We start from the raw sequence: 24,347 nt of genomic DNA on the forward strand, positions 1-24,347 counted from the left end.
GCATGGCGTTGTGTCCCTGGGCAACACACTTCACCCCAAATTGCTCCTGTGGGGACAGTATTAAGTATGTAAGTCGCTTTGGATAAAAGCGTCTAACAAGTAATGTAATAAAATCATAAAAATGTGATTGCTTGGATAAGAGAGCCTCTGCCAGAGGATGAAATCAGTTGCAAAAGCTATTTGTTTGTATTTTTCGCCTTAAGCTGATGTTCAGCCTTGTAAATGAGAATGCACAGATACACACTCATAACGAGTATTTGAATAGTTTTCTTCCTCTTTGTTCTGACAAACCAGGCCAGGCTTTTGGAGGTTGATGGACTGTGAGTGAAAACCTTGTGAGCTCCACTTGAGTGGCACCTGATGAGTAATATATTCCAGGATTTGTTGTAACATTTCAAAGAAGAGCCAACCCTTCGCTTGTAAATCCCACTGAGAGGATTTAATGTCAGCTTTACGGCATCAAAATAAAAAATTGGAACAGGTTTTAAACAGAAATCTGAAGATTAGTACAATTTGGTTTGAAAAGCCTTTCATAGCTATGTGCTATAGTTTAAACTAGTTATACACTTTTGTTCAGGTTTTACATGATGTCAGGCGGTCAGAAAAACACTTACTGCAGGTCAGGGTGCCAAACAAAGTGACCAGTAATATATTCATGAGGACATATATTGTAACCATCATTAACAGCATTGAAGTTGAATATGAAATACGGTCCAACAGATAAAACATCACTCATTCATACGGAGTGCAGAGTGGGGATTGGCTGACAGAAGCCATTATCTTCGGAGAGCTCCAGATGTGATCGGCTGCTGCACTTTTAGGAGTCCTGGGTGGGAATTCCTGATTGAAGTCTTTGGATAAGCATTACGCTCCACTGAACTTACATTTCCATTCACATAATATTAAAGCCTTTACTGCTTGAGAATAAGGCTTTGCACTCAGTCCAATATATTACAACTAATGACATTCTGAAAGACCTCATGTGCACACACCAGAATACAAGCGCAGCCGTCTTTTAGGATTCATGATGACTCTGGAGATTTATGAAACAGTTGCCCCTGCCCCTTTTTCTCCTGATGTCCAACCCTATAAATATGTCTACTACTAACATGCAATATAATACTTTTTGTGAAAACATTATCCCTTTTTTTTCTATTTTTAATAAGGAAGGGGGAAAAAAGGAAACAGTAACTCGTAACTTTTTTTATAAACATAATTGAGTAAATTCTTTCAAAACTCTTCTTTCTCAATGTATTTCATTACTTTCCCAACAATATTTGCTTTGTTTGAAATCAGCTTGAGGCAACGTGATTTTTTGTTTTTATTGAATGTGCACACAGCACTAACCCGAAGATCCTTTTGTCTTTACGGTATTACAGTCTTTGTTTGGGCCTCTCTTCTATGGTCTTTGTCTTCCTAACAGCCCATCACCAGGAGAGTAAAAGTGTTCCGTCTAAAGACAATATTAAGTGTTGCATGCTGTTATCATTCCTCCAGTACAAAATGTATTTCTTATGCACTTTAAGTGTACATGAGGAGACGGACATCAACAGTCCTGGTGCTGTGCAGAAATACATTTCAAACAGCAGTGCGAGTAAAGTTGGTTTCAAAGTTGCAATTGTTAAGTACAAAATTGCCTCGCTACGCTACTACTGTATCCCTCCACTGCAGCTCACCTCCAAAAATACTGGAAGGATACAAAAATCTTTTTTTACCACAATTGTTACCATATTTTAACGATATGTGTTTGATTTTCAAACTCAGACTGCTCCTCATATGATATTGCCTTTAGTTGAACTTAAGATAAATAGGATGAAGGACTACAAAAAGAAAGAACTCGTGGATGTGAACCTTTCCTTTAAAGTCACGAAAAGTTAAGCGTAAGATATTAATAATTTGAACATACAATTTACAGTTTACCTTTATTTAGAATGCAAACAAAACACACAACAAGCAATTAAAGTTATCCGCACTTGCACATAAGTATGTACTACTTTTAATAAAGCACAGCAGAAGGATATAGAAGCATTTCAGCCCAAGACTTTTCCCAACGGTTTAGACATGTGTGGGAGTGACGCCTCTTAAACAGCAGCCACCGGCCAGCAGTGATGTACCTGAACGCGTTCATGAACGCGTTCATATTTTGTGCGAACGTGAACTGAACGTACTGTATTTCCGCTAGATGAACGTAATTGAGAACGCGTTCATTCTCAGCGCTGTATAACGGCGTTCAAAAGTGCGTTCATTCTCAGCACTGTATTATAACGGCGTTCAAAAGTGTGCCAGATTTCATATGCCTTTCAGCCGAAAACCCAGTTAAAACACACCTTAAACAGGCTTCAAAATAATGCGGAAAACCACCCAATCTGGCAACAGCAAGCTGCTGTGCGACACCCCTGGCTGTCGCACTAAAATATAAATATACTAAATATATCAGACTCCTCACAACAAACAATGTGGAACCGCGGAACCGGCGAGCATTGAATGAATGAATTAGTATGGATGAAGCCGAGAGCAGCTGCAGCAGCACTCGCTCAGAGTGAGACTCTACGGCAGGGGTGGGGAACCTCCGGCCTCCGTCCGTATACGGCCCGCGAGACAATTTGGTACGGCCCTGGAGGTAATTTATAAACACACGCAAAAAAAAAAAAAATGAAAGAAATCTAGACCGCAAAAAAATTAAACAAGCGAGTGCCTGTTTTTCCTGGCCAAGGTCAGGGTCCTTGAACACAACACGAGCCTAACGTGTCATCACGTGGTATATGTCTCGACTGACAGGGGTGCAGTTCTGACGGAGAGCACCAGAACGCCACTTCAGAAATTGCAGTACCGATAAGTCCATACACATGCCGCAGTTTCTGCGTGTCTGTGTCTTTAGTTGAAAGCCCAGTGGCGATCTGCTCATCTGTCATACAGTCAATAACTGTGTTGTTATCATTAGCATCTGGTTAGCTAGCTATGCTAACGAATATAAGAAGCTTTGTCTACAACCAGTGAGGTAAAGGCACATCTTTATATGATCATTATAGTTATAAAAAAAAAAAAAGAGAATAAAGTAAACAGGTATAAAATACTATATGACAGTTATTAATAAAGAAGAATACAGTTTGAAAGGGTAGTGATTTGTCAAATATCCATAAATTAAAAGAAAATCTGTTTACAGTTGTGTTTGGGTGTTGAGAGATGTGTCCATAGATCTCCTAATGTTGCTCTCAAAGTGCAACAAGTCTTGCCAGGGGAGCATGCCCCCCGGACCCCTCTAGAGGAGGTTAGGTCCCCCCCACTTAAACCATGTTCACATGGATAGGAAACTAAATACATTTGCACACATCTTGTGTCCATAAATTATCTTTCTGTGTTGGTGGTCACGCCACACCCTGCACGTGCATGCATACGCGAGTCATGGTGAGATATCTGGATTAAGAGGTTTCTTTTTCTTTGCACAGAATGAAATGAATGAGCTGTGATTTTAGTTTTTTTAAGCAGAGGTCAATAACTTGTACGGCCCTCTGAGGATATTGTAAAAATTGAAATGGCCCATTAACATCGTACAGGAGACAAATAATAGCTCGCAGCAACGTATTGAAAAAAGAACTATGAACTATAAATTAGTTCATTTTTGAAACCATGAACTTTAGTTCAACATTTTGAATTATGAACTATGAACTGAACTAGTTCATTTTAAAATGTGTGAACTGTGAACTGAACTAGTTCATGTAGAAAGTGAACTTTCCCAACACTGCCGGCCAGTTACAAGCCTGCTAATACAGATCATCACCATGCTCTCATGTTTTCCATCACAATATAGTTGTGAATTGTTAATAGCGAATATAAGCATAACTTTTTACAGACAGATGGATGCTGATATCCTATACAACAATTCCGTTGTAAGTAAACAGTAGTTAAGATGTTATTCGTTACTTATTACTTTTAAAATGCTAATAATTAGCCTGGAGAATGCCACCTAAAAAGTTTTAAAGAAAGGATTTCACATAAAAGTTTATTTTTCTCTGTCTCTCTCTCTCCCCCTATCTCTCTCTCTATCCCTGTCTCTATCCTCTCTCAATCATTCTTAGATTACTTTTTAATAGCCCAATGTACACACTTCTTCAAGTGCTTTGTTTTTTATCTGCTCCACCAGTAGCTAGTTTGCAGGCACACAGCCTCGTAGAGCAGCACTGTTTTGCCCCGCAGACATGTCTGTTTGCATAGCTCATATTCTTGGCTCTATTTTGGGCCTGAGGAGATGCATTGGGGGTGCACTGCAGGCTTAGGCTAAGGCGACTGACGGGAGAAATATGGATATGTGGTGGAAAAATATGTGATTGCTCCAAGAGAAGCTTGTATAATGTCAACTTAAGCTAACCCTCTCACTTAATGCATACTGATTCATGTATGCCTGTCTAACTTGCCAAGCATTAAACCAGAAATATATATTGTGACTTCCACCTTCTCGTAGGTAGGTGGATGAATGGATGGATTGAAATCATTAAATAAAACACATCCAGAGGCTTATAATTACATGTATTGGGCCTTGGAAGCATTAGCATGTAATCGATTGCATTTAGTCTTTTTTTGTAACATATGGCACCATATGCTTTTCTCTGCAGGCCATACAAAGAAACACAGTGTATAGATAAAGTAGGGCTGCTCGATTATGGCAAAAATCATAATCTCGATTATTTGGGTCAATAATTGATATCACGGTTATTAAAAACGATTATCCATTTACTTTGAAAACATCCATTTATTGAAAAAAAAATGTGAACAGTATGTTTTTAACAGTTAATTACCCTGAACTTTAAGCATAATTCAACTGAAAAACCAATAAAAAAAATTAAATAAAGATGAATTACATTTTTTTTTTATTTAAATAAATAATCGTTTTATTTCAATTATGTTGTTTTCATAATCGTTGCAAGCCAAAATCGTAATTGCGATTCAAATACGATCAATTGAGCAGCCCTAAGATAAAGTAGAACTGGGGGGAAAGAGGAGAGAGATTCAGATTAGGATTCCTGTCACATTGTCATGGCAAGTCTAAGGCCTCTGGTTGAGAGTTGGCTAAATGTCAGCCTATGGAGATGAGATGGAGATGAGACAGAGAGGAGCGAGGCAGTGCTGTTTTTGTCCAATTTAAACCCTGTTTCTGATGTCTTGTCTCGTTAAGTGGCTGTCATCAACCAACTGTGCGTCAGACTTAAAAAGAGATGCTGTGTTTTGTGTCTTTGAGAGATAGACGGAAAGCTACATTCTCTTTCTAGGCATCCCTGATTGAGTTTGGCTTGAACTATGGATGAATGCGCTGCTTTGACACCATCTAGTGTTGAAACATTGTGTAGAAAAAATGTTTTTTTGCTTTGGTTTTTCATTTGACTTTGACTGTGCAGTGTTGCATGTGTAGTAGTTTGACACTAAAAGGCCGTTTTGTTTGCTGAAGGGGAAACGTTTATTTGTGCTCACTTGAAATCTGAGTAGTAATGTACACAAGATATTTTGGGTAAAATTGGAGACTTCTTGTGGCTTGCAGTTTAACTTTGAAGTGGACATCATTTTGAGAAATTTTTAACAATGTTAAATGTTAACTTTTTCTGGAACAATACCAAATACAATTTCAATCATATTATTTCTCAATTGTGCTTACCATGTCTGGAAGTAAAACTGCAATAAATACATTAAAAAAATAAATGTATTTACTACTAAAAAATGTTGAGCAACTGTACACTGGCCTACTCTTATCCTCTTCCTTATCAAACCTGTGTGAATAATAGATGCATACAAAAACAATGTCTTACTTCAGTAACTAGAAGTTGCTGTTGATTTTTAACACCCCCTTGTACACCTTTAAGATCGTGTTGGTTGACAATTACCTGCAGAAGTCATCTTGTGTTGCTTTATCTCAAGAAGAGGAAGCAAATGTTAATGAATGCCTTTTGTATAAACACGCATATTTCTCAGTGTTTAGTACCTTTCCAGCATCTTCACCTTGCAGCGCACATCGGCAAATCAGTTACACAGCTAAGCTCAGTGTCAGTGTATAGGCATATGATTCACAGTGTGAAGGAATACAGTCAAAGAAAATGTCATATTGAGTAGCTTAAACCGGACCGCTAACATGTGTAGTTGTTGCCTTTATGTTTTTGAAGACAAATTAATGTTCAATGTAGTTAATCAGGTACCAAGAAAGAGGCATGTATTAAATAATGATTTGACAACTAAGGGAATACAATTATACTTCTAAAATACAGTAAATCAAATACATGACTTGTGTTATCATCATGCAAAATATAATACAACAAGTTTCTTTTACAGTGTCAGGGTCTTTCTTCAAAAGTTTAAAGATAACTAAATCCACACTCTCAGTAATAAGCCTGTGTTGCGATGTCTTTAGTTTCCTGTTTCACTTGACTTTGCAGGAAGCCCATATTTGGCTACAACCACCGGAGCTTTGCTTCTCCCATGCAATCATTATAGAGATTAGGTATTTAGTCCTTTCTTTTATTCATACCTCTGAGGGCCAGTTAGTACAGCATATATATATACATTTAAAAAACATGTATAATCCATAAAACAGATTCACACGTTCTTGTCATAAGGGAATAATGTACTTAAGATGCCTCCTCTGTGTAAGTGAATATGAGTACCACATTTACAGAGTACCATATTTCGCTATAAATCAAACATTTTCAAACTCATAGAGGCACTAGATGATAAGCCAGGGATCATGAAAGTCAGATGTCTGTGGACAACTGATTGAAAGATCCATGGCAAAGCATCTAACAGCTGTTGAGACTGACTATAGCCATCCACAGAGCCACATTGCTATGGTGGCTTTCAAGGACAATTAAAGAGTTTAAACCATTGTTGGCACACTTAATATCTTGGACATGAATGTATTTAGTATAACACGATATAGTCAACAAAGATCTACAAAGCTGGAATAAGGCTACATGAGAAGTAGGGCTGAAGTCTTGAATAGATTTCATAACGATAAATTATGATAGGATATTGCAGTCGCAGATGAAAACCTTGCTTTGCATTTGATAAAACTCTAAATGAACTGAAATGTATGTATCAATTATTACTTTCACATAATTGTATTGCACATTTAAAAAAATATACATGTTGCATCCGAGCTCCTTTTATAATATGGTTGTCCAGGTTTGAAAGAAAAGACGACCTGTCCATGTGTGTCATTTGTTCCTGAAGGACACATGTTCCATTTGATATGGTTGGAAGTGCCATGACACATAAATGCACACTTTCGAGTAGCGTTTCAACACATACTGTTTTTCATTGCTAATCATTGACACATTTGAAATCATATTATTGTTGGAAGCATCTCCACTTCACCCATTAACTCAAGAGGACATCCTTTTCAGTTAGGCAATCCAAAGAGGAGGGCACTTAACGCTTTAAAAAGATCGAGAAACTCATACCACTCCAAAAAGATCGAGAAACTTCACAGAGCTGCTGTCAAATATTGAGATCGTAATACTAAAACAAAACCTTGGCTGTGGGTTTCGTCGCTCTTCACTGTGGTCAAGATGTTTTTGGACGAGCGGATCGTGACTCTGTTCAAAAGGAATGCCCATCACACACTGACCTACTGGAGTGTTTTCTTCAGCTTTGGACTATGCATTGCGTTCCTTGGACCTACAATTTTGGACTTGCAATGTCAAACTAACTCAACACTCAGTCAGATTACCTGGGTCTTCTTCGCCCAGCAGTTCTGCTTGTTGATTGGCAGCTCTATTGCTGGTGTTTTCAAGAAGACGTAAGTATAATTTCCCCTACCGTCCAGGTGCGCATGAATATTCTGTAAACAATGGACCATCATTAAAAGAGTATTTGTCTCTTTTTTTTTTTTTAAAGGTTGTTCAGGGCTCTAAGTGCCTTATTTGTCTCAGCTCTCACCATCTCTATAATATTTGCCATAATCCCGGTGTGCAATAATGTTCTCATGCTCGCCATCGCTATGGCTGTGTCTGGGTTTGCGATGGGCATTATTGACACCATCGCTAACATCCAACTGGTGACTATCTATCAGAGGGACTCGGCTGTTTTCTTACAGGTAAAACAACCTAGAGTGCCTTTCTCTTCATCTGTAGAAATACTGACATGAATAACATAACATTCATTGAATAACTATCAGCAGATAAATATAGTCTTATATAGAATTTAGTATGTGTTATTTGTCTTTTTTTTACAAATATAGGAAGCTAGCACGAATGTTCTACGCAGAATGTTCAGCAATCTATTTTTCTAAAGTTATGAGGCAATTATATTATGACAAACACAGTAATTTATGTCTTTGACCTTTTGTATTCTACATTTTTGCAGGCTCTTCATTTCTTCATTGGGTTCGGGGCCCTGGTGAGCCCACTGATTGCAGACCCCTTCCTCTCAGAGACGGGCTGTGGGAATCACACGGGGAATGCGACAGAGATCACAGATCATCTCAGGAACATGCTGAAAAACAGTCCGATTGCAGGGCACGATATAACTCAACTGCCCCACCCAGAGGGAGGGGAAGAGTCCAATGTGCACTATGCCTTCTGGATCATGGCGCTTATCAATGTAAGACACTAACCAAATTGTAGATGTGCAGGAGAAGAGTTAAGGTTTTTCTTCATTTCTTAAACCAATTTTTTTGTGTGAAAATAAAATGTGTGCCCCCTCAGCTGCCCGTGCCCCTTGCAGTCCTGTTCCTGATGTATCGGGAGCAGCTGATCCCATTCTGCACCAGTAAAACTCCTCGTCTTCTGGACAAAGATGAATTAGCAATGGAGAACCAGCAGGGGGCCGAGGGCACGGATGTGGAGGAGAAGGAACATGAAACTGGAGGTAAAGACGTGGAAGAATAGATTTATACAGAACTCATATGAATAATGCATACATCTTAAGTGGATTTTAAGTCAGTTCAGATGAAAGAAAATCTGAATAAATGCATTTTGTTCAATCTGTCATTGTTGACCTTACACTCTGTTGCAGGTCATGGGGATATCTTCAGCTGCTTTAGGAATGATAACCTGAGCGGGATGCCTGTATCCTTCTTTATGATTCATATCCTTGGTGGGGGTGTGCTCTTCATGACCGATGGCATTGTGGTGAGTGACGGATGTGGATAAAAGATATGAAGTGCATTTCAGTTACTGTTCAACATACTTTAAAAAAAATCCAAATAGAATATCTGCTTCACATAAAAATCTCATAATGGATCACATGAAAGAATCTGCCTTTTTCTTTCAGGGTGCATACGCCGGCTTCGTGTACACCTACGGTGTGTCACCACCTTTGTCATTGCCTAATAAGACAGCGGGTTACCTGGCCAGTATATTTTGGGCAGCCATCACTGTTGGACGTCTTTTGTCCATTCCTCTAGCGTACCGTTTCCAGCCTGTGAGACTACTCATGTTCAGCCTGGTAATGCCAATTCAACATTTTGAATGCTGTAACATTACAGATTAAGCACATTTAAACTAAGAAGTCAAACACATAATTGATAAAACTCTCTCTTTTGGTTTTTACAGGCAGGTGCTATTGTTACTTGCTTGATGCTGCTTATTTTCTACGACAACCGCCCCTTTCTTTTTGCCGGGACCGGTTTATGTGGGCTTTTCCTCAGCTGCATATTCCCCTGTATGCTCGCCTATACTGAAGACATCCTTGATTATCAGGGTATAATGATGTTTTCACAGCAGATTCGATTAATTATAACACAGTAATGTAATAAAAGCAAGGAGAGGATATAAACCATACAATACTGTTTTGCAGGATGTGCAACGTCAGTCCTGGTGACATCTGCAGGAATGGGAGAGATGGTAATGCAGGTTGTGGTTGGCTCAGTAAGTCTAATTCATATCTTCATTATTTAAAAACAATTATGTGCAGAAGTCGAGAAATACGATTGTAATTGCAAAAATCCCTAGTGGAGATTTAGATTAGTGTTCAGTAGTTTATTGTTGGTTTATTGTCCCCAGATTATCCAGAAAGGCAGCTACAGCTTCCCGCTATGTGGAGTGGTAATCGCCTGCATTGGTTTTATTCTCTTCATTGCTCTCCTCTTGTTCAGTCGAATGCACCAAAATTACCTCACAGGTACAGTATCATCAACTAGCAACCTCAAACTGTGCTGCATATGGTTTGTTTTTATTATTGTCACACTCATACTACCTCTGCATCCCAACAGGAACATCGAAAAAGTCCACCATGGTGGAGGAACCAGCAACAGAGCAGAATGGATCTGCAAAAACAGAACAGAAAGAGGAACCAGAGAGCAGCTGAGAGGAGCAGCAGCTGTGTTTTGTCCTCTACTGGCTACTGTAGAGAATAAAGTATTACAACAATCCAACTTCAAATATGTTTTACCCAAAGACCACTAAATGAACATTGTGTTGATGAACTTTTATTGTCCTGGAAATTAGATATGTGCGACAGTGTGCTGCTTCTTGTTACAATTTACAATACAAGGATTATGATGATTTGGAATACTTTTAAATATCTAAATTGTTTCATTTGAATTATAATCTCTTTTTTCATATTATTCAATGTGTTTTGGCGTATCTTTTGGCATATGTACTTGAATATATAAATAATGAATTTGTGTATTAAAACAATTCTACTGAATGGTGAACATACTGTAGTTTTGATTGATTCAAAGACAGTTCTGAGAGTATAATTTATATTCGACTACAAGGAAAATAATGTAGATGCATACAACAATTCAAATGTTTATTTTCTTTCAAAATGGACTTGTCAAGGTTACAGCCTCTGGTTTTACATTGTCAAACATCCAATGTGAAATGCGCACCTTGCACTCAGAGAAGTTGCCCACGTGAATACTAAGAACAAATGTAAAACAGAATCCTCCAGCCTTTGAACAGTTAACCAGTCAATCTATAACTTCAGATTTAGGACCAGTTGCAACAAGAACAGGAGGTGTCGAAGACCAGACCGGCAGCGCAGTTCTGAAAGTAGGTCTTTCCCATACTGCAGTTGTAGAATTGGTTCTTGTTTGTTGGGTCGGGGTACATGCCATTGGCTTTTGTAGCGCAGAACTGGCTGTCCATGCCCTTGGTGCCCGAGGCCCCACCAGAGGAGCTGCCTCCGCTGGAGCTGCCTCCACTGGAGCTGCCTCCACTGGAGCTGCCTCCGCTAGTTGTGCTCATTCCTGCGATAGGAGGAAGGGGAGTGGCAGGAGGGGCGCAGGCTGGAAAACACAAATTGATGATTTAATAACATTTAATTTCCCTGAAAACACTATGGTTCATGCTGATCACAGATATTACAATTCTTACAAGCTTGTTCCAGATTAAGGCCCTGTTTGAGAACATTAATCAGTGGATATTTTCCCTGGTTACAGAAAGTGCCCATGTAGTCATCCATGTCAAGAGTCCACACCATGGCACCTCCAAAGTTGTTCTTCTTCACCCAGTCAACCTACCAACGGACAGAAGGGGGCATTGTGGTAAGCATTTTGAAATAAAAAACAAAGCAATTTCATCTGACCGTGACATTGAAATACCATTACCACCATACTTGTTAGTTCCACATTCGGGGGAATTTGCAGTATGCAAGCCAGCATACCTTTCTGGCTATACTGACGCACAGTCCGTTATACAGTGGATACATAAGAAAGAGGGGAAGAGCTCGAGTCCTAATGTAATGACAAAATAGTATGCCCCAAGTGTAGGTCAGCTGGAGTAGCTACATTATAAAATAAAAATATGTGATTTTAAAATGGACTCACACCGTAGCTACACACTGCAATATCTCCAAACATACAAAAACTGGGGATTGAATAAAAATATCTAATAAGTTTGTTCCTGTCACTTTCTGCTGCAGCACTGAGGAGAAACTTTCCAATCTTATAATAATAATTCTTGACAGATGGAAAGCTTTTTTAGCTCAGACCTTATTCATAACAGTCAACAGATTGGCCTGTCAAACGGTAAAACAAGTATTCTGTGCAGTTCTGTTCTGTACCTTGATCTTGAAGCTCTTCATGTTGTCATAGCCCACCCACTGGTTTCCCTTGTAGGCATATGGCACATCCTGGGCCTGGTTCCAAACCTCAGTTGCTCCGCTTTTCAAAAAGTCACAGATCTGTAATTTTACAAAGGAGTGCATTAAGGACTAAGAGCTAAATTAACTTTTTAATATTGAGTCTGTTATACTGTGTAGACCAACCTGCTCTGCTATAAAGCATACAAACGAATATAAACACTGAACCACCATCATCATCATTCAAGATTAATTTCTTGTACTTTATAAAAATATGCAGGAACCGTACCTCAAAGTAAGCGAGCTCTCCAGCCTCCTGTGTGTACTTTCCTGGAGTTCCAGCACCAGAAATAGCTGCTCCAACACCATGGTTAGATGGGCTCCTAAGAGTGAATGTGTTGCCATATGTGGGGAAACCAACAATGAGCTTCTCAGCTGGGGCTCCTTGGCTCTTCCAGTAGTTCATGGCATAATCCTGGAACAAAGGAGAAGATATACCTGCCTCTGGAACTACAAAGCTTTTGTGTAAGCTTTAAATGTAGTTGCATTTAAAGCTTGCAGACTGCAAGTGGATTCTTTATACAAGCCCAGGATGGATCATAGATTCAAACATTACTTTTGAAGATGTTCACGCACTCACCACGTTGAAATAGATTAAGCCACTGTGATCCTCTGGGCCTTTGAAGAGAGGACTGCACTCACCAGTCATGGGGTCCCAAGAGCCATGGAAGTCATATGTCATGACGTTGATCATATCCAGGGACCTGGGTGTGCAGAGGTTACATTAACCAGCCTATATTTATAGTGTAGCCTAATAGGGATACATTCTGAGTTGTTCCCTTTAACTATGATTTGTTATGTTGCAGAGGATAATATTTGACACTCCACAAATATAGCTTAAAATGTTTACTGGCCAAGCTGGGGAATCTGATAGGCAGAATCAATGTTGGACTTTCCAGCCGCCACAGCAGCAGACATCAGAAGACGAGACCTGTTGCTCTGCTTGGCCTCGGTCTCAAAGGCAGCTCTCAGCTCCTGTCGATTTTCAACAGATGTAAAATATCCTTGTCTTTGTAATTCATGACTTGTAACATGGGCCAGACTGCGACTCATGGGCTTTTATATTCTTAAATGATTGCTTTCCAACACAGTGGAAACCCCATTGGGATTTATAGTAGTAAAATGAAGCCAAGCTTGAGCAGTTGCAAATGCTGTCAGGTATGACCTTATTTATAAGTGATTACATTTACTTATAATGTAATTTTAAGAAAAAAACACTAACAAGAAATTGAGCATTAAAGCAGATGTAACAAACCTGCAGGAAAACGGAGTAGTACTGCTTGTCTGAAGGAGGCCCTCCTCTGTTGGCTGGATACTCCCAGTCAATGTCAAGCCCATCAAACTCATACTTTCTCAGGAATGAAATGACTGAGTTGATGAAGGTCTTGCGGTTTGTAGGGCTCAACACCATTTGGGAAAACCTAGTATAAAATAAATGTAACAAAAGATATATAAGACTATATAGAGTGTGTTACGGTGTATGTTGGAAGCAGGACCCAAATGCAGATATAAACTGAAAAAACTCCTTTATTTCAAGGCTAGTATATAAACAAAGACAACACGGAACACTCACCGACGAACTAGTCATGACACAAGACGAACCCACAAAGACAGAAAAAACAAAACTTAAATACACACAAGACTAATCATACAAACAAGACACAGGTGAGGAGGGAGGAGAAAACACAGGGACAGCAGGTGAACACAATCGGATAAATTAGACACACCAGGGAAACAAACGAGAGGGAACCACAGACAAATTTAAACAAGACACAACGCAGACAGAAACAGGAAAGAACGGAGGTGAAGACCTTTCAAAATAAAACAAGACACAGAAAAAGACAAGACAAAATACAATACAGACAGATCGTGACAGTACCCCCCCCTCAAGGGACGGATCCCAGACGTCCCAAAAAAAAGAACACAACAGTCCAAAACCTCAAGCAGGGTGGATGGAGGGGGTCAGGAGGACGGGACTGAGCTGACCGCCCAGGAGCACAGCAGAGGACCAGGAAGGGATCTCGGGCGGACGGCCCGGGGTCAAGGCAGAGTTCAAAAAGGGGGACTCGGGCGGATGGCCGGGGGCAAGGCAGAGTTCAAGGAGGGGTTCTCGGGCGGACGGCCCGGGGGAAAGGCAGAGTCCAAAAAGGGGGTCTCGGGCGGACGGCAAGGCAGAGTCCGAGGAGGGGCGAAGACCACAGCTCTCAGGGGACCGGGCAGGAGCCGGTGTTGACCGGACAGTAACCAGAGCCGGTGGAACAGGTGTCGGCAAGATTCCCCACGGAAGAGGACAAGGAGTTGGCAGGACCCCCGGCGAGACATGTGCTGTCGAGGCCTCTAACGAAACAGGACATGGGGTTGGCAGGACCCCCGGTAGAAGAGTAGTCGGCGGGGCCTCCAACAGCACAGGACCCAGGGTTGGCAGGACCCCCGGCAGGAGAGTAGTCGGCGGGGCCTCCAACGGCACAGGACATAGGATTGGCAAGACCCCCGGCAGGAGAGTAGACGGTGGGACCTCCAACGAGACAGGACAAAGGGTTGGCAGGACCCCCGGCAGGAGAGTAGTCGGCAGGGCCTCCAACGGGACAGGACACAGGGTTGGCAGGACCTCCGGCAGGAGAGTAGTCGGCGGGGCCTCCAACGAGACAGGACAAAGGGTTGGCAGGATCCCCGGCAGGAGAGTAAATGGCGGGACCTCCAACAGGACAGGACATGGGGTTGGAAGGACCCCCGGCAGGAGAGTAGTCGGCGGGACCTCCAACGAGACAGGACAAAGGGTTGGCAGGACCCCCGGCAGGAGAGTAGATGGCGGGACCTCCAACGGGACAGGACATGTGGTTGGCAGGACCACCAGCGGAACCTCCAACGGTACAGGACATGGGGTTGGCAGGACCCCCGGCAGAAGAGTAGTCTGCGGGACCTCCAAAGGCACATGAGTAGGGACTTGAGTGGGAACTCGAGAGAGGGCTTGAGAGGGAACTCGAGAGGAAACTTTAGAGTTGACTTAAGGTGACTTGAAAGGAATCTCGAGAGGGAACTTGAACGGAGACTCGAGAGGTGACTTGAAAGCAATCTCGAGAGGGAACTTGAATGGAGACTCGAGAGGGAACTTGAACGGAGACTCGAGAGGGAACTTGAACGGAGACTCGAGAGGGAACTTGAACGGAGACTCGAGAGAGAGGGGACTCGAGAGGAGACTCGAGAGGGGACTTGAGAAGAGACTCGAGGGAACTTGAGAAGTGTCTTGAACAGGGACTCGAGAGGGAACTGGAGGGGTGACTCGAGAGGGGACTTGAGAGGAGACTTGAGAAGTGTCTTGGAGGGGTGACTCGAGAGGGGACTCGAGAAATGTCTTGAACAAGGACTCGAGAGGGGACTTGAGAAGTGTCTTGGAGGGGTGACTTGAGAGGGGACTCGAGAAGTGTCTTGAGAGGGAACTCGAGAGGTGACTGGAGAGGGGACTCGAGAGGGAACTCGAGAGGAGACACGAGAGGGGACTCGAGAGGAGACTTGAGAAGGAACTTGAGAAGAGACTCGAGAGGGGACTTGAGAAGTGTCTTGAACAGGGACTCGAGATGGGACTCAAGAGGGAACTGGAAGGGTGACTTGAGAGGGGACTCGAGAGGGAAATCGAGAGGAGACTTGAGAGAGTTGGTTCGCCAACAGAACATGGGGGGCCGGAGTCGGACGGTATGCTGACAGGCCTCGGGGAGCTGGCGTCGGCTGGAGAGCCAGCAGGAGCCGAGGTGCTGGAGTCGGCCGGTATGCCGACAGGACACGGGGAGCTGGCGTCGGCCGAAGACGAGGGGCTGGAGTCGAAACCATGGCTGCTGGGGCCAGGACTGAGGCTGGAACCATGGCTGCTGGGGCCTGTACTGGAGCCGGGACCATGGCTGTTGGGCGCGTAGCGGAAGCCTGGACCCTGGCTGTGTAAGGCAGGTAATGGAGTATGGAAGCAAAGCTGCGTGGGCCGGTACTGAAGCATGGAGCCATGGCTGCTGGGGCCGGAACCATGGCTGTGTGGGCCGGTTCTGTAGCCGGAACCATGGCTGCTGGGGCTCGGGCTGCTAGCCTGGCCTTGCGACGACTCCTCTTAGCAGCCGCCTGAATACTCCGTGGACCTCCATAAGCCAGACGAGTTCCGGAATACAACTCCTGGACAGGAGCAGGAACTGGGGCAGAAGCACGGGTTGACTTCAGGCGGAACCCACCAAGGCGTATGGTGCCAGGTTGGGAATTGGGAGACATGGAGCTAGCATGCCTGGGGCTAGCAGGCCGGGAATCACATGCTTGAAGGAAGTCCAAAATCCAGTCAGGTAAGAACTCAACGAAACATAGTTTCTCTGCTGCCATCTGGCGCGCATCTGCCAAAACAGCCTCTCGCTGCTGAACTCCGGACGCCCCCCTCCATTCACCATAGCTGCAAGCCAGCAAGTAGGTGAATGAAAGCAGCTCCCTTTCAAAAGGATCATCTGCTGGGTCCATTTCTCTGGTCGGTTCGTAATGTTACGGTGTATGTTGGAAGCAGGACCCAAATGCAGATATAAACTGGAAAAAACTCCTTTATTTCAAGGCTAGGATATAAACAAAGACAAAACAGAACACTCACCGACGAACTAGTCATGACTCACCGACGAACTAGTCATGACACAAGACGAACTGACAAAGACAGACAGAAAAACCAAAACTTAAATACACACAAGACTAATCATACAAACAAGACACAGGTGAGGAGGGAGGAGAAAACACAGGGACACCAGGTGAACACAATCGGGTAAATTAGACACACCAGGGAAACTAACGACAGGGAACCACAGACAGATTTAAACAAGACAAAACACAGACAGAAAACCAAAAACAGATCTAGACAAGACACAACACCATAAAGACAGATCGTGACAGAGTGTGAAATCTGCTAATATCTGTATATGATCTCACCCTGTAGAGCCGAAGTTCCATCCTCCAACAGACAGGAGAGTCTTCAAGTTGCCGTTCCTGACAAGAAATCAGACATTTTACGATGCAATGATACTAAAAGCCTTTTCTAACTGTGATCCATCTTTTTCTTTCCATTCGTTTAATTAAACTAAAGGTTTTAAGTGACTCACTGGTTCTTCAGGGCGTTAAACTGCCCATAAAGCTCTGCATCGTTCCACTCATAGGTGGCCAGTTGGTTGTTCTTGATGGTGGCGAAGGCATACAGGAGATGGGTGCACAGACATGGGTCGATGTCATTGGGCATAAATATGGTCGGAGGTGGTCTGTACTGTGCCCAGTTTGTGAAGTAGCATGACAGTATGAGGGATGAACCTTTGAATCAAAACAAATGTATTATATATGGACCAAACACGTATTGTAATGCAATTTCTCACCATAAAAAGGCAATTGAACATGCACACTTTATCCCATGTTCATACAGTATGTTGCTTACCGAGCTGGGCTTGCAGCAGCAAGGCCAGAGCTGTAAAGACAAAAACAAAGTCAAGTTACCTTTTAGTTAATGGATGAAAATACTATATTCAAATCCTGAAAGAAAGCACATTCAATGAGCACATATGAGACATATGACATATGCACATATGAGAGAAAATGTTAAATCTTACCCGTCACAAAAAGTACTTTACCCATGACTACCGTGTACATGGAGGTCATCCAACAGGTGCACTCACTTTTATGGTGCACTCACTTTTATACCCTCACATTCTGCTCAAAGTGAACAGCCTTTCCACATCTGCCAACACTGTTTATTTGCAAAAGATTGTTTCAGAGAAGATTACAGTACATTCTGATTACTTATCAGTGTCAGGCATGTTCTCCACATTTCTCCTTATGTGAAGGACTCATTCAGCAAAGCAAACATAGTCTAAGGCCAATAAAATGCAGAAAATATGCTGAAGGCTTGTTTTAAAATGTACACAGACACGAAAAGAACAATAAGAAATGTGTCACAAATGTTTGTTTTGGGATAAAGATACATTATTTTTCATCAGTACTTCCGGACCTGCCAAATGTGTAAAAAATTATCTTAGCTCATGTTATCAGAAAGAAGAACATTTCAGTGTTTAAAGAGGATTATTTATAGGCAAAACAAAAGAAGGAAAGACAGATGTTTCTTAATTTGTCTAAAATGATATTTTATCAAATATGACTTTAATGCTGTGTAGGAAATTGTCTCAGTTTAGCTGTGACATAAAGCATTAGAAGTCAACTCACATAAACAACAGGCAAATTGCCTTTGAAAAACTACTTAGACTGTGATGCGTGATGATAAATATGTTTGACAACTCTAATCATGCTGAAAAGAGGATTGTGATATGTCATGAGGAGGGATTGCATATAAAAATCAAAAGCTATTACATATAAATGGATAACTTATGTAATAATTTCACTTCTATTATAATGCAGCCTTCTTTATCTTTAACAGTTTATTTAATATTTAAAGAAAGATATGCTGGTGTCAACGGAAAACACCTTGGCTGAACCGAGCCAAGCTGAGCTAGATTGAAAAACATGTTCTCTGCCAAAACAAACCTACTTTTCATGGCATGTCTCAAACAATTAAATTCAACTACTCTGAAGGTGAACTGAAAGTGGGATGATTCATTTACGAAATTACTTAATAGCGAAAAGAGTCAAATGTTCTTAACAAGGTCATTTAATCAAGTACTTTTTTTTCTCAAGGTGCAAATCAAATAGAAATCTATCACATCAAAATTCATTTAGATTATCCATCTGCTCAGTTAAAAAGAAACTAAAGCTAACACTGTGTCACTTATAAACAGCTTACATTTCAACACAACTTGTTCAGTTATCCTATGAGACTATTCTATGCATAGGTTTAATAAGTCAAAAGAAACCCAGTTATGTTTTTCTAATCGGATTTGTCCCTGTGGGTGTTTTGTAACCTTCATGCTGCTTGTGTCAGCAGCATAGTTCTGCTTTTTCCATTGTGGGTTAACCTTGAAGGTCAAATTATTAATACTCCAGCTTCTTCTTAAACTCTGAGAATGTATTAATCTATGTCCTTTCTTAAAAATGTAAATTGGTACAAATATTGTGAGGTTCATAGATGGTAAAAAGTAATGTTTTGGTGCATAAAGTTCTGTGATGTAAAAGACGTGTCAGTCTAACTAAATAGGAACTCTTTTGTAATCTCAAACCTCTGACACAATCAGCTCATATTTCAAAATGACCACACGTCTCGTCTTGCGGTGTTTGTTGTATAAATATTTTCCCTAGACACGTTGCTACAGTTACATGAATATGACCATTTCTTTGGAAAGGCCAATTCAATCTGGACTGCAACTATTGTAACATCGTTGTTGGTTATTCAAATACTATAACAAAATAAAGAAAACTCGTGTCCGCAGGACTGAGGTGCCCCACAGAAAAAAAACTACAGCCAAATAAGTCAAACGATTTTAATGTAATATGCACATAAAATATCAAAGCCCATGAAAAAAACCTTAAAACGTACAGTGGCGCAAAATGGCAAATAAACCAATTAAAATAATGAAATCCTTAAGAGATACAAATGCCAAAGATGTAAAGTAATGGGGCAAAGAATAATTATATAATTTTTGCAAATTATACCAATAGATAGATAGATGGATAGATAGATAGATAGATAGATAGATAGATAGATAGATAGATAGATAGATAGATAGATAGATAGATAGATAGATAGATAGATAGATAGATAGATAGATGGATAGAAAGATAGATAGATAGAAAGATAGACAGATGAATGATTATAAAACGACAGTCTTGTCTTTAGAGCCACCTTCTGTGAAAACAATCAGTCTAAATTAACAATCGGGACGGAAATGTTCGGATTTGCAAAGGGAGGTTCTGTGAATACATTAAAAATCAAGAACCAAAATAATTGAACTATTCATATCTTAGACCGCACTGTAACTTTTATCTTTTAATGTTTATTTTATTAGCTTTTCTTTTTAATGACTGATTATAAATGCCATTTTCTTAATGTCTTTCATTTTTTGTTTTTCTTTTAATGTTTCTTTTATTATCTTTTACTGTTGTTAAATGCCTTTGTCTGAATGTCTTTCATTTTTGTAAAGCACCTTGAATTGCCTGGTGCTGAAAGGTGCTATATAAATAAACTTGCCTTGCCTTGCCTTGCCTTGCCTTGCCTTGCCTTGCCTTGCCTTGCCTTGCCTTGCCTTGCCTTGCCTTGCCTTGCCTTGCCTTGCCTTGCCTTGCCTTGCCTTGCCTTGCCTTGCCTTGCCTTGCCTTGCCTTGCCTTGCCTTGCCTTGCCTTGCCTTGCCTAATTAAATAAACTGGCCACACAACCCACCCTGCTGTTTCCCACACAGATGGGTAAAAAAACTCAAGGAAATACGCAATAATAACCATACAAACACTGGCCAATGCAGACATTGCCTAAACCCCACGAACATCCTTATTGCACAACCTTACATGAGAGTAATAAGAGGAAGCCTCCACATGTTGCACACTTCTGCTTCACATTATGATTTCCATCCGCACCATGAAGACCTCTGGGATATCTTTTGGCTTCTTTAATGGTAAGTAACATCCATTTTTCAAAATACATCTAATAGCATAGACACTTGATAAGAACAATTAACTTGTTTGTTTTATGTTTTTGTTTTTTCAGCTCCAATTCTCTGTCTCTTCTGGCTGAGAGCCAAGCATTCAGTGGACTCAGTCCGCTTGTCGGCTCCAGAGGTGGTAACAGGAGCATACGGAGGGTCACTGACAGTGCCTTGTCAGTACGGCCATAAGTACAGAGAATATACAAAGTACTGGTGCAGAGGACCAATATATGAGCTGTGTGACATAGTGGTGAAAACACCCAGGGTGCGAAGCAGTGACAGAAGCTCTATTGCTGATGATAAGATAGCAGGAGTCTTCACTGTGACTATGTCTTCTCTCAGAGAAAGTGATGAAGATACCTACTGGTGTGTGCTCGCCAGACGTGGAAGAAACATCTACACTGGTGTCCGGATCCACGTCTCCCAACCAGGTAACCTTTACTACAACTGGGTTTGCTCAGGTACTTCATTATCATCAAATACCTTTATTTACCTACCTTGAAAGACAAAAGCTTATAAAACTGACTCTAACTTGTAGACAAGACAAACCTCCTAAATCTTTCAGATAAAATGATTGTATTTGCCTTGAAATAAAAAAACGATTGTCTTGTATTTTTTTAATGTGTGGTGAAGTCAAAGACAATATTCCACTTTTTGTTACACTTTGCTTTCCCGTCAATAAACGTCATTAAAATGTTCAAACATTTACATTTCATGTTCTTGTGTAAAGTAAAATTACAGGCCAGTGTATGATATTTGGTCAGGGAATATTGAGCCCATATAATGGTTAATAGTATATAAACATAGTTTAATGAGACAGGGGGGTCAGTCAGTAAATCTAATTTGTTGTCTTTAAAAGTGTTATTTTCCACAGCAATAACAACCACCACTCCCACCACCATACTGGAACGATATGAAATGAGGTGAGAAGAGTCTACACAAGGACAATATACTCTCATTTCCATATTGTCCTTCAGTGAAACATCGCAAAAAAGTTATCGCCCAGTTACCAATAATAAACATGTGAAAGTATATGCTATATAAGTAAATTGTTCTAATCCCAAATGTTTTGTTCTTTTCAAATAGTTGGTGGGCAACTCTATGCTGGATAGTCTTTATTTTAATGCTGTGTTGTTTGGTATCAACACACATCGCTGTTTGGAGGATAAAGATTGCGAGAAAGAAACGGCAACAACCACAAGTTCAATATGAAAACTCAAACATCGACCGTATAATTGAATGCCAGGCAACACCAGAATTATAAACAATGTATGAATCAAAACTCAATTATACTGAAGCTATTTAAACTGTCCTCCCAGTGAACATTATATCAGTGTGTGAATTAAACTATGAAATAAACCCTTTGAAAATGTGGCTTTTTTTTCTTAGTATCTAAATGATTCAAACCTAATTAATTTCGGTGCCAGGGCCTAAGATAACTTTGGACCCAACTTTTGAATATCCAATTATGTTAAAATGAGCACTTCTGGAGGAGTAAGGCTCTTGGCTTTCATCAAATTATTTTGCTGCCAGTTTAGAGGGTTTTAGAAGAAAAAAAGGTGTTCTCAAAGATCTGAACGCCATGAAGAATACAAATTCCACCATGCATAAATGAATGCCCCATTCTTGGCAAGTCCTACTTTTAAAAGACAAAACATTGACAAACAATAAAGTTCAAGGGTGGTTATGTCCTACTCTATTTGTTGTTAACCTAAATTCATATGGAATATCAAAGCTAAGATGTTCTCTCTCTTTGCAAACTGTGACTTCCGGTTACACTCTGTCCTAGCCCAAGACAAATCCAAGAAAGGAAGGGTATAATATAGTCATTTATATGAAAAACTGTGTAGGGAGTGGATGAGTGAAAATGTGCTAAAAAAAGGAACCAAAAGCTGTGAGATGGAAGTGAAGAAATCTGCCGTAAAGACTGTCTTCTGCTCTGGGTCATATCCGGGCCGGAGTGTGTCCCATATCGCTGATTACCCTCCAACAGCTTCCACTACTAAGCAGAGGAGTCACAAATCAAAGCTGAATTATATTAAAATTCCCCAGAAACAGTGACATATCATATTATATAAAAGAGGCAGTGGTGATTTGTGGTCCTTGTCAAGCAGATTTCATTACCCTGCCGGTTGTAGCTGCAAGAATGTGGGTATGCTGGTCTTTGCTTTCAGAGAAAACCAGATATTAACATTTTTTTTAAGCCACCCCTAGGCTACAATCTAATGCAATAAGTCGTCATTAAAACCTATTTTTAGGAAAGAATATAATGTTCAGTTTATGTGTCAGCGGGGCCTGAAGTACTTGGCTCTATTGGATTGTAGATTGATTGAGTTGTTTGTAATATTTTGTCCCCATTGTGTATGATAATGAGAGAAAACTAATAGAATCACCATTTAGGTCTTTTTCACAGCAGATATTTTGACTTGTCATGTTGGAAAAACAAGAGTGGTACTCATAAAGGTAACAATAGCTTATTTCTATTCTAAAGACCAAAAAAGCTGTGACAGTGGGCCAGTATTCACAAGACGAACCCTAAAAATAAAGTAGCTTGATGGAATTCCTTAGCCATTATTCATTGTATTAGTTTTCTCTGTTACATCCTACATGACATGTAAAAATGTCTTCCATGATAAGTATATTTTCCCTCAAAACACATCACAAGACTAAGTAAACATACAAGAAAAGAGCATCTAGTCTTGTATTATTTTCTTCTGTTTGTATTGACTAGCTCAGCTAAACACATAAATAAAAAGGCATACATACAAAAAACAAAGGTTCTTACTCATATCACTTAATTTCTCTAATCCATTCTGCAGATGTAGTGGGGAAGAGGTAGAGCTCAGATTCAGGTGAGAATGCAAGGTGTAAGGAATTTAGGAGGTGATGTCACCATTTCTGCTGCAGGAACCTCTCTGCATGAACTGGTGTCAAGGCAGCCACCATAACCGGAGACGGTAGGCTTTCAAAGTAAAAGCACACATGGAAGATGAGCGAAGTATGGACGAAGGTGATGGAATAAGCACGCAGATATTTCATTTAAGTAAAAGTAGCAAAACCACTATGTAAAAACACTCATTCACAAGTAAAAATAGTACATCTTATTATCTTATACTAACAGAACTAAGCCTATATTGCGTACAGCGCCCATAAACTATGGCGCACCCCCCCCCCCCCCCCAAAATCAAGTTGATTTACAGCCCCAGTAAAAACCAGAGGTTTATGTGAAATCGTCCTTTTTTTTTTAAATAATGGTTTTAGTGTGCAATTATAGGTTTTAATTTTGTATTTGTGTTCATTTAAAATAAATCAAACTCCCAAAAAACGTATACAGCTTTTATTAACATTGGAATTGACTGTGTAAGCGGCTGCGGGGGAGAGAGCTTTTGCTCTCCGGAAAGACTGAGAGGCTCTGATAACCTCAGCTCAGTGAGGTAAAGGCACACCTTTATATGATCATTATAGTTATAAAAAAATAAGAGAATATATTTTCATCTATTCTCTTATAGTATAACATACTATATGACAATAATAAATCAAATTAATAAAAAGTTATTAATAAACAGTCTAAAAGGGGAGTGATTTGTAAAATATCCATAAAGAAAAAGAAATCTGTTTACAGTTCTGTTTCAAATGGGTGATGAAAGATGTATCCATAGATCTCTTAATGTTGCTCTCAAAGTGCACCAGATTGATGCTTTTAA

At 40.5% G+C, this 24,347-nt stretch overlaps 3 protein-coding genes across 3 annotated transcripts; 2 read left to right on the forward strand and 1 right to left on the reverse strand.

Moving 5' to 3' along the window:
• The first annotated feature begins 7,431 nt into the window (after window positions 1-7,431).
• mfsd4ab (major facilitator superfamily domain containing 4Ab) lies at window positions 7,432-10,636 on the forward strand. The gene is made up of 10 exons (XM_034087587.2): window positions 7,432-7,777; window positions 7,876-8,074; window positions 8,344-8,580; window positions 8,685-8,847; window positions 8,995-9,110; window positions 9,253-9,426; window positions 9,534-9,681; window positions 9,778-9,848; window positions 9,984-10,101; window positions 10,193-10,636. The coding sequence occupies exons 1-10, from the start codon at window positions 7,548-7,550 to the stop codon at window positions 10,285-10,287; spliced, it is 1,551 nt and encodes a 516-aa protein (XP_033943478.1). The 5' UTR covers window positions 7,432-7,547; the 3' UTR covers window positions 10,288-10,636.
• Window positions 10,637-10,760: 124 nt separating this feature from the next.
• LOC117448850 (acidic mammalian chitinase-like) lies at window positions 10,761-23,481 on the reverse strand. Its single transcript, XM_034086133.2, has 11 exons — window positions 23,429-23,481; window positions 17,498-17,527; window positions 17,175-17,376; window positions 17,005-17,061; window positions 13,322-13,487; window positions 12,917-13,041; window positions 12,647-12,770; window positions 12,296-12,481; window positions 11,989-12,108; window positions 11,301-11,442; window positions 10,761-11,212 (listed from the first exon to the last, which is right to left on the reverse strand). The coding sequence occupies exons 1-11, from the start codon at window positions 23,430-23,432 to the stop codon at window positions 10,914-10,916; spliced, it is 1,455 nt and encodes a 484-aa protein (XP_033942024.1). The 5' UTR covers window positions 23,433-23,481; the 3' UTR covers window positions 10,761-10,913.
• On the forward strand, window positions 20,527-22,017 carry LOC117448851 (CMRF35-like molecule 1). Its single transcript, XM_034086135.1, has 4 exons — window positions 20,527-20,613; window positions 20,706-21,074; window positions 21,518-21,566; window positions 21,730-22,017. The coding sequence occupies exons 1-4, from the start codon at window positions 20,559-20,561 to the stop codon at window positions 21,905-21,907; spliced, it is 651 nt and encodes a 216-aa protein (XP_033942026.1). The 5' UTR covers window positions 20,527-20,558; the 3' UTR covers window positions 21,908-22,017.
• Window positions 23,482-24,347: the final 866 nt, after the last annotated feature.

Source organism: Pseudochaenichthys georgianus, chromosome 7 (genome assembly GCF_902827115.2).
Source record: "Pseudochaenichthys georgianus chromosome 7, fPseGeo1.2, whole genome shotgun sequence".
Taxonomy (NCBI): Eukaryota; Metazoa; Chordata; class Actinopteri; order Perciformes; family Channichthyidae; genus Pseudochaenichthys; species Pseudochaenichthys georgianus.